This window comes from Rhea pennata, chromosome 26 (genome assembly GCF_028389875.1).
Source record: "Rhea pennata isolate bPtePen1 chromosome 26, bPtePen1.pri, whole genome shotgun sequence".
Classification (NCBI taxonomy): Eukaryota; Metazoa; Chordata; class Aves; order Rheiformes; family Rheidae; genus Rhea; species Rhea pennata.
In genome coordinates, this window is record NC_084688.1 from 6,601,455 (window position 1) to 6,612,657 (window position 11,203).

At 45.3% G+C, this 11,203-nt stretch overlaps 1 protein-coding gene across 1 annotated transcript; it reads right to left on the minus strand.

Moving 5' to 3' along the window:
• Positions 1-7,271: 7,271 nt before the first annotated feature.
• Positions 7,272-10,016, minus strand: LOC134151127 (olfactory receptor 6F1-like). The gene is given in 5 exon segments (XM_062595401.1): positions 7,272-8,107; positions 8,110-8,206; positions 9,625-9,681; positions 9,683-9,721; positions 10,011-10,016. Coding segments are annotated over 5 exon segments (1,035 nt in total).
• Positions 10,017-11,203: the final 1,187 nt, after the last annotated feature.

An 11,203-nucleotide genomic window follows, 5' to 3' on the forward strand; every position in this document is an offset into this window, starting at 1 on the left:
AAGGGGCTTGTGTCCATGGCCTGACAGGGAGGAGAAATTGGCGAAGCAGCCTCTGCCATGGAAAGGTTTTCCCTCTACACCCAGGATAGGACTGTGCTTGGCATGGGCTGTGCAGGGAGTCTATGTGCTCTTCTGATCTGATCTCTCGGCACAGCACCAGGGCCCAAAGGAATCACACTGTGTCTCATCCAAGTCTTGCAGTCCCATTCCAAAATGCCTGTTCATTCTCTGTCCAGCACATTTGCCCAGATCACTGACAGGATGGACCTCCACCCAGACTGGGTGCTTTGGAAGGACCTGAGGGGTGGTGGCACAGTGCTTGAGCAGGAACTGGAGCCATGACTTGCGAGGAGTGGGAATCTCTTGGTGTGGTAAGGTGCAATGGACAGGAGCCAAGGTTTCCTAGTGCATTTGCCAATGCTAGTGACAATCTGCTTGCATGTTGACCACTGTGTTGTGAGGCAGGGGGAGTAGTGGGAGGGATTCTTGTTCTGGCTGACAACAGCTCTTGCAAAAAGTATTTTTTCACCCTTACAGTTCTGGAGGCCAGAGTCAGGAAAGAGGGATGTTTCAAGCCCTGGGGGGCCTTAGCAGTTTCACAGAGGGCATTTTGATTGCAGCCTCTGCAGAGCTGAGAGAGGAGAGGAGCTAGGGCGTAGCTGAAAGATTGTCAAATTGGTGAACTGTCCGGGTAGTACACTGGTTTGAAAATACTGACTGTATTTTATGCATTGAAATTGTGTTCAAAGCAAAACAAGGAAAGCAAAGCTCCCATGGTTTATGTCATCAAGAGAAACAGGATTTCCCCAAGAGAGGAAAACTATCAAACCTCTCACCTACCAACCCTACAAGAAGCTATTAGTGGGAAAGAGGGAAGGAGGACCCTTCTCTTTGAGTGCAAAAAAAAATGTGGCTTTGTGACGGAAGCGCTGACCTGGCCTAGAGAAACCTGGACTGGTCCTGCATGAGTACGAGTGGCTCTGACTGAGCAGGAGAGCTTGCACCCAGTACCTCTGGCTGTGGCCAGAAACAACTTCCTTTGGGCAGTCCTTGCAGGCGTGTGAGGAACAAATACCAGGTAGTGGCTGCTTGGGGAGGCTCCTCTGTGCTCAGGGACAGGCCTCAGCCAGACAGTATGTTCACAGCTGAGCTGTGAAACCTCAGTGAGGCTACCATCCTGCACCCCTAAAAGACTAAGCAGCGGTGTGCAGAACAGCAGGCATTTCTAGCTGAAGAGGCAAAAACAATGGTGGAGGAGAGGAAACCACAGCAGGGGCATTTCAGGCATTGTGAGAGAAAATGTACTTCTTTCTTTGCTCTGTTAGTGGTGTCATTTCTGGCAGCTCTGCTATCTTAAAAGTGGGAAGTCGTTTTTTTTAACTCTCTCTCACACATGAACCAGGAAGTCGAGTTCAGCATGCATCTCAGTTATCTCATCCTTGCTGCCTTCCTGTGGAAAGCACTGGGTAAGCACTAACTTTTACTTGAGGCATAGTTCCTCTTTTATATGGGAATCTATTGCACAGTTGCTGACTGCAATTCTACCAGTTGCAATGGGCCATGCCTCCATTATTCTGCAAGAGGCACTAATCACAGTGGAAGAGATCAACACCTCCCAGCCTACCTTTCTGTACCAAATGGTTAACTTTTACACCTTATTCTGGTACTAGTAGAGGAGCTATCAAACCCCCCAGCTAGTCTCTTATCATTTGGCAGCAGGCCTCAGTAACAGCAGACGATTTACCACATTGCTGAACTTGACAGGGAAATACAACCTCCTACAGCTGGAGGAAATTGAGGGGTCTGATTGCCTTGTACCTCTGTGCTGTGAGCGACAGCCTGGTGCAGGCAGCTTCCTTGGCTGTGCTAAAACTGGGGGAGGTGATGGGGGTGGAGGTGATGTCTCTGTCCAAGGCTGAGCTCTGGGGAAGGTGCTCTCCATTCTTACTTGGTAACCTATTTGACCTCCATATCTAAGGTTCAGCAGACCTTGACCCCTAAGAACTAGGAATTTATTGGGGTGGGGAAATTGAAGGCCATACACCAATGTTTCCTATTACATTTGCTGAACCTTGTGACAGTGTGCATGCACTTTCCCTCTGACCTGAATGCATGATGACCACTGTGAGGGACATTGTTCTTTTGGATAAAAACAACTCTTGAAGGTGGCGTTTTTTCTTATCCTCATGGTTCTGGAAGCCAGAGCCAAGAGTGAGGAATGTTTCATCCTCATCTGAGCAGTTTCTCAGGGAGAAGTCTGACTGCAACCACGGCAGGCCTGAGGGAAGAGGAGCTGGGAGCAGAAGAGAATATATCTTAAATCTATGCACTGTCCAGGCAGTTCTGCAGCTTGAAAATATCGTACTCTGTAAATTAATATTATGATCAAAGCAAAACACAACAAAACAAAACCCTCACTGTATTTTATAAGGAGAAAAATGGTTTTCTCATGAAAGCAAGAAACCTCATACTCATTTGCCCTCTGAGAAGTTGTTAGTGTGAAATGGCAGATGGGGATCTATTCTCTTTGTGTGGATAAAATATGGCTTTGTGAAGGAATTGCTAACCTGGACTTCACAGGCTTGAGCTGTTCCTCCATGTGTGTGAGTGGCTCTGGCTGAGTAGTAAAGCCTCTCATCAGTGCCCCCGGTTGGGCTGAAAAGCAGTGTCCTTTTGGCAATCCTTGTAGGTCTGTGAGGGACAATTGCTGGGAAGAGATGGGTGTTTCCAGCCTGGTGGGATTAAGAATATATCTGTACGTCAGGTCTCAGTTAGCTCAATATGGAGCTCCTGAGTGCTCAGGTTTCAGCCAGGCAAGTTGTGCACAGATGGAAAGATTTTGCTGACAGCTCAGGAGATTCATGGGGGAGAGTGCAGCAGGGTGAGGAACAGAGAAAGGCTGTGATGTTGCTGTCCTGTGCACGACAAGCTTTGGAAAATGCAGTGCTTGTGGAATCCCATCTCAGCTGGCTGGGACTTAGGAGAGACACTGTTGTGATGTTGTAGTGCTTAGAGTATCCACCTCATTTTCTCGGACCTAACTCTAAAGGGACAACAGTCTAGGTACAGACCTCTCCAAACTGTGGTTTCAGTTTTACGCTCCCAGAAGAGATGTCAGTCCTGATTGAAGCACCTCATCTAGGCTTCTAACCAACTTTAGAATTAAAAATTACATGAAGAATTTTTCTGCCTAAGGGCATGAGCAGCTACACCTAGATATTCACCTTTCTGGGTCTGTTTCACAACTCAAAGAATGATTCCCATGTCAAGAAAAAATATGTATTCACAGTAACAAATCTCTCAAAGATAACAGACTGTCCAAATGTCCAAATGGACACAGCATGGGAAAACTAACAGGAGGACATATGGCGGTTAGGTTTAGCTCAGCTGGTTAGAGCGTGATGCTAATAATGCCAATGTCATGGGTTTGATCCCGTATGGGCTACTCACTTGAAGGTTGGACTCGATGATCTCCGGAGGTCCCTTCCAACCTTATTGATTCTATGATTCTATGAAAAGTCTGTGTGCAGTTACAAGGCTCTAATTTCATTGGGATCATGGAGATGTGGGGGACGGCTCACAAAACTAGAGTGCTGTATGGTGCTAGATGGATACATACAGCCTCTTTAGGAAGGACTGGGCAGGAAGGCAAGGAGAGGAATTTGCCATTTATGTGAGAGAGCAACTGGAGTGCATGGATCTCTGCCTAGGGATGTTCTAAGGGCCTGCTGAGAGCTTTTGGATCACGAGTAGTAGGCAGATGTAGTGGGTATCTGCTATAGATGGTCTGATCACGAAGAAGAGATAAATGAGCTCTTTTTCAGAAAGTCTGAAGAAACCTCGCGTTTTCAGGCCCTCATTCTCAAGGGGGATTTTAACCAACTGAGCACCTCCTGGAGGCAGAACGCAGCAGGACACAAATAAACCAGAAAGTTTCTGCAGTGCATTATGATGATTTCCTAACACAGGTGACTGAGGAGCTGACAAGGAGAGGAAAAACCTCATAGTTACAAACAAGGAAGAACTGCTAAGAAATATGAAAATAGCTGTTACAACTATGAGATAGTGATGTTCACAATCCTGAGAGGAGGAAGGAGGGAAAAAAAGCCGGATCAGAACCTTTGACTTCAGGAGAGCATAATTCAGTCCGTTCAAGGGAATTGCTTGAAAGAATCCCATGGGATATGGCTTTGGAGAAAAGAGGGACCCAAGAGAGTTGGTTGATATTTCAACAGCATCTCCTCCTCCAAGATCAAGAATGGTCCATCCCATCATACAGCAAATCAAGCAAAGGTTGCAGGAGGTCTGCCTGAATGGACAAGGAGATGCTGACAAAACTCAGACATGAAAAGGAAGTATACAGAAGGTGGAAGCATGGACAGAAGGAATATAGGGACGCTGTCAGAACATGCAGTGATGAGGTTAGGAGAGCTAAAGGCCATCTGGAGTTGAAATTGGCAAGGGACATGAAGGGCAACAAGAAAGGCTTCTACAAGTACATCAGCAACAAAAGGAAGGCTGTGGAAAATATGGGCCTGCTGCTTAACAGGGCAGGGGCCCTGGTGACAAAGGACACTGAAAAGACAGAAGTACTGAATGCCTTCTCCACCTCAGTCTTTACTGGCAAGACTGGCCTTTGGGAATCTCAACCCACCGAGACCAGTGGGGAATTCTAGAGCAATCAAGACCCCACACCTGAGGGGAATGGGGAATCAGATTAGGGATCACTTAAGCAAACTGGATATACACAAGTCCGTGGGCCATGATAGGATGCATCCACAAGTGTGGTGGGAGCTGGCTGGTGTCACTGTGAGGTTACACAATTATCTTTGAAAAGTCATAGCAAACGGAGAAGATACCTGAGAGTGGGAAGAGAGCAAATATCACCCCTATCTTCAAGAAGGGAAAGAGGGAGGATCCAGGGAACTACAGGCCAGTCAACCTCACTTCAGTCCCTGGAAAGATGATGGAACAACTAATTCTGGAAACCATTTCCAGGCATATGAAAGACAAGAAGATGATCAGGAGTAGTCACCATGGATTTATGGAATGGAAATCATACTTAACCAACCTGTCAGCCTTCTGTGATGAGAAGACTGGCTTAGTGGATTAGGGGAGGGCAGTGGGTATTGTCTATATTGATTTTAGTACAGGATTTTGACACTGTGTCCCATAACTTCCTCAAAGAGAAGCTGATGAAGTGTTGGTTAGGTGACTGGACAGTGTAGTTGATTGAAAACTGTCAGAACTGCTGGGCTCAGAGGGTTATGACTAACTGTAGGAAGTCTGGTAGGAGAACAATTATCAGTGTTGTACTCCCAGAGGTCAATACTGGGTCCAATACTTTTCAGCTTCTTCATTAATGGTCTGGATGATGGGATAGAGTGTACCTTTGGCAAATTCTTTGAGGATACAGAGCAAGGAGAAGTGCCTGATACACCAGAGGGTTGTGCTGCCATTCAGGGGGACCTCAACAGGCTCAAGAAATGGGCAGAGAGGAGCCTCATGAAGTTCCACAAAGAGAAATGCACAGTCCTGCACCTGAGAAGGAATAACCCTATACATCAGTACAGGCTGGGGGCTAACTTGCTGGAAAACAGCTTTGCAGAGAAGGACATGCAGGTCTTGGCAGACCGGAAGTTGACTGTGAGCCAGCAGTGTGCCCTCGTGGCAAAAAAGGCCAATGGTATCCTGGCTGTATTAGGAAGAGTGTTGTCAGCAGGTTGAGGGAAGTGATCCTTCCCCTCTACTCAGCCCTGGTGAGGCCACTGTTGGTGTGCTGTGTCCAGTTCTGGGCTCCCCACGATAAGAGAAATATGGAACTACTGGAGTGAGTCCAGCAAGGGCTACTAAGATGGTTAAGAGATTAGAACATTTCTCATATGAGGAAAGGCTGAGAAAACCAGGACTGTTTAACCTAGAGAAGAGAAGACTAAGGGGAGATTCTATCAGTGTGTATAAATATCTGAAGGGGAGGTATAAAGAAGATGGAGGAGTCTCTTTTCGGTGGTGCACAGTGACAGGACAAGAGGCAATGGGAACAAAGTGAAACACAGGAAATTCTGACTTTATCTAGGGAAAACCTTTTTTACTGTGAAGGTGGTTGTACACTGGAACAAGTTTCCCAGAGACATGGAGTCTCCAACCTTGGAGATATTCCAAAGCCATCTGGACACAGTCCTGGGTAGTCTGCTGTAGTGGGAATTGTGGCCCTGCTTGAGCAGAGGGTTGGACTAGATGATCTCCCGAGGTCGCTTCCAACCTCAGCCATTCCGTGATTCTGAGGATCACACGGACTCCATTTATTGTTAGTGTGCAGGAAAAGGAACTTCAGGAGCATGATTCATCTTGTTCTGAAATGAAAGCCCTAGGAAGGGCAAGTGCCCTTTGGAAGTGCTAATCTCCATCCACTGAGTGTAAAGACAGACCTACTAGCCCAATGCCATTTCAGACTTCTGTCATTTAGTGAGAGGAATCTGTTCTCTGGTAACTTTGCAAAAGTGCTTCCACAGCAAAGCCAAAAATGCATGGAATGATGGTTTGCTTAGCATTGGTGTGAAACTATAAATGTGGAAATGCCCTGACTCACCTAGCACAAATCATGGTATTTTGAGTATTTTTAATGAACATTAATAAATGCATTGAGAAATTGTGGGTGAGGAGGAAATAAGAATGTAAATTTTGTTGATAGCCTTATGTCAGGAATAACAGCAACTGCTAGAGATACCAGTCATGGTCAAATATGTCTTGCATCTAAGCATGATCCAATGAAACAGCCACAAGGAGGTGGCATAGATACATCTAGACAATAACAAATTAAAAGGGAGACTACTTGTCCACTTCCATAAAACAATGATTCAGGTATTTGAAATGCTTTAGAGGTTCACATTAATCCCTGACAAAGTTAAGCACTTAGCAAATTGAATCATGAACCACCAAAGATCCACTCCTCTGAATCTATCAGTAGGTTGTGTTTGGGTGGGATGTCTCATCCTTTTCAGTGGCTAGTCTTTGGAGCACTATGAGGCACTCTAGATTTATCCTATAATGAACAGAGGAAGGTGGGCACAGCAGAATCAAGCTATACCCCATTCTTCACCCCAGCCATCTTAATGGCTGTAAGCTGACTGAGATGAACTTGCACTGGAGCTGGTGGTTTGTTACCACCTGTGATACCCAGATGCTCTTACACTGAGGCGAAGAACGTTTGGGGACCAGAAGCCAGGGGGAATGTATCTGCTGCTCACAGGAAGGCCTTTTCATAAGCTACTTCACTTCTTCTGGAAAGCCCTCTGCAGAGCTTGTGTCACTTCCTTATTTCTGAGTGTGTAAATGAAGGGGTTCAACAAGGGAGTTACAACTGTGTTAAAAGTATTAACAAGTTTGTTTAGATCCAAGGATTTCTGGGCCAATGGCTTGACATACAAGAATATAGTGGAGCTGTACCATATTGTAACAACCATGAGATGGGCAGAGCAGGTGGAAAAGGCCTTTTTCCGGCCCTGGGCTGATTGGATTCTCAGGATGGTAGAGATGATGTACATGTAGGAGACCAGGGTAACCACACAGGAGACCACCACAACAATAATGGAGATGAGGAAGGTTGCCAGCTCCACAGGCCATGTATCTGTGCAGGAGAGGGCAAGGCAGGAGTCTATATCACAGAGAAAATGATTGATGACTTTTGGTCCACAGAATGTCAGCCTGGATGTCAAAAAGGCCAGCAGTGAGATGGCCAAAAAGCCTCCCAGCCAGGAGCCGAAGGCCAGCTGAGCAGAGAAGACATTGTTCATGAGGGAGTTGTATCTCAGAGGGTAACATATGGCTAAATAGCGGTCGTAGGCCATGGCAGCCAGGAGAAAACATTCAGTGGAGCCTAGGGAGAGAAGAAAGAACAACCGAAGGATGCAGACTCTGAAGGAGATGGTCTGGTTAGTGCCCAGCATGACTCCCATAGCTTTGGGAACAATGCCTGTTATGTACCAGATCTCCAGGAAGGAGAGATTACAGAGGAAAAAATACATTGGGGTATGAAGCTTTCTGTTTGCCCATACGAGGGCTATGATGGATGCATTGGCTGTTACTGTCAGGGAATATATCAGTGCACAAGGGACACCCGGAAACGCCATGTGCCTGGGAAACCCAAAAGGATGAATTCTTGCACAGTTGTCTTGTTTTCCATGTCCCTCCAAGTGTAGCGGTCCATCTGTCAAGATAGAAAAGATTGTGTGATAGCTGGAATGTCTAGGCTGGGCCTAGTGGTAGGTAAACATGCTATCAGTAATTAAATAAGATCACCACCCTCGGAAATACAGCTTTCCCAGCACAGGGAAAAGCTGTAACTGTGCTACACACTACATGAGGAAGAGACTGAACTGAGGTACCTTAGGGAGTGTTTTGTCTACCTTGATTTAAAGATGTCAGCTAAATCATACCTTTATTTGGACAGATGAATATGACTCTGAAAACCAAGTAGCACAGTCTAGGGAACCTAGAGAATTCTTTATCTGACGAAGTGCATGGATCTTCTTTAGAACATGGTGACTCTAATGGCTTCTGAGAGCTGAAAATCCCATTCAGGGAAGTGCAAAAGGCAGATTGAGAATCTTCACCTACATGAAAGGCTGTAGCACAGATGAAGGGAATAGCATATCTGCACTGTTCAGGGCAAGCAATATGAGTTACAATTTCACCAAGTGAGACTGAGGTACGTACCAGTAAACTGTAATGAAAACATGACTCTGGAGGAAATCTTCTGACCTCGTATAAGTCAGTTGATCACAAGGGCTTCTGACTGACGTGGCAGTGGCAGAGGATAACAGACTAGAATGACAAATATTACTTAAGAACTCATGGTCTTGTAAAGTTACCTTCTTCCAAGTACTCAAGACCAGAAGCTTTCAGAAATTATCTCTATTAGCTCCATTTAGGTCTGCTTCTCAACATAGCTACTCAGGGTAGGACTTATCTCCAGAATTTTGCCATCTGAAAGTCATGGGAAGACTCAATGCTGACTATACTTAAAAATTATTATTATTAGTAGTAGTAGTAATACAATAATAATAATAATAATAAATTATATCTGATCACCTCAGCTAAAGTCCCCTCTTTCTGAATGGATATAAAAACAGGAGGCATAGCTAACCTCATTTCATATAGATGGCTAAAAGCACTCTAAAAGTGCCAATTTCTCCCTGAGGACTAGGGCAGGAGTTTAGTGACCGGCTCAGGTGGACAGGTCAGACATGTCAACTTGGGAAGAGACATCCATGTATCATTTTTTGCAGGCCAAATTCACTGAGCTGAATCCTACCCAATGTAACTGTGTTGAGAAGTCAGCTGATCTGAGGGGTCTAATCTACTTCTTCCTCCCAGTCCATGGAGGGAGAGCTGTTCCTCCAGAGAAGAACTGATCTCTTCCTCAGGTGTGTGTCAAAGACAGATGGGGTTGAATCATCATCATCTGAATGAATCATCACCCTTTCTTTCTTTTCATCCTCCTTAGGAACATATATATAAAATCTCATGTGGCTAGAGCAAAGAAATCCTCCTTAATCCATTTCTCTTTAAACATGCCAGGTATCAAAAGTCTATACCAGATGTCCTGGGCAGGCTTCACTCTACCCACTCTGCCAGTTGAAATGATCCAAACAAACTCTCTTCATGCAACTTCATCTCTCCTGCAGATGAAGCCATGATCCCCTTTGGCTGAACGAAAACACTGACAAGAGGGTGATTTGTTGGAGCTGTTCTAGACAAGCACCTCAGAAAGCAAAGCCTCTCCCCATGGAAGTCTCCAGTCTCTCCACAAGAGAAGTTAAGATGAATACCTTCCTGACTCATTTCAAGATGCCTAAAATTGCCTGCTGTTGATTCCTCCCCTTCCACCCATTAGGCAGTGGCAGCTTGCATTCCTGCTTGTCTTTCCCCCTCACAGCCACCACTGCACCTCTACAAAGGGAGCTTAGCGTGCACACACAAACACACACTGCAAATTATCTCCACTTTACCTCCATGTAGTGACAGCACACAGCAGAGACTTAAAAGACAGTCAAAATCTTCACCGTCCAAAGACTGAAAAAAGATCTTTTTCCTGCTGAGAACTCCCCCAGCATCCTTAACAAAAAAACATCTCCACACCCACCTGGTTAACACACTGAAGCTCAAACTTGCTACGCAAAGGAGGCTGTTTTGTATTTTTCCTCTGTATGCCACAGGGAGTTTGATCTCTTGGGGATTTCACAGGCTGATTAAAGAACAGTAAGGCAATTCTCTAAAGTAACTGTCAAACGTGGGTTTGCTATGGTATGCGAGCCTTGGCAGAAACTCAATGTTCTCTAGTGTGACAATTTCCTGACAGGCTGATGTCTGAAATAGCTGTGTCCCAAAAGACTGGAAGTGTCAAATACCTGGATGTTGGACATTAAAATCTTGAAATCTCCAGTTTGGGGGATAATTAAAGACAAATATGGCCATATGAATACAGAGATGGAAAGGTGGGATTCACCTACCTTATTTCAGCTGTCAGAACATCTAAGAGCAGTTGAGGCCTAGCCTTCAGTCTTAATCTAAGTGAAGATCTAAGCTCCAAATCAGAGAAGACTTGAGCACAGACATATTAATCTACCTTGCTTTCAGGGCAAGTGTCTCTACATGATCTATTCATCTTTGCTCTACTTTTCAGCAGTGAAGAAATCAGGAACTGTCAGACCTCAGTTCACCTCCTCCAGAGTTATTGTCTAATACAGGTCAGGCAAAGTCTGCTTTAAAAGCATCGATTTTTCTTCCAGTGATGCTTATGAGAGACTTGACAGCTGACTCAGACAGAAAAAAAACCCAACCAAACAACCTCCCTCAAAACAAACAAAAAAAAACAAAAAAAAACAAAAACCAGCACAGTAGACATCCAGAGTTGATTGAGAGGATTTGCACCCAAAGAGAAGATGTCTTCACTGCCCAAGGGCACCACAGAGAGATGTTTTAAATGACAGAATCATCTTCTGCAGCTCCTGCATCATGTCTAGGGGCTTGGTTAATGTTAGAGGAAGAGTACCTGTCATAGTGGGTGTATGGGGCAGCTACAACTGATTAGAATCACCTGCCCAACTTGACCGCTTCACACAAAATCCCTCTGCCTACCACCCCTCTCTCTCTAGAACATGTTGGACACAGGTATGAGGTTCAGCAAGGGGGAGGTGCCTGT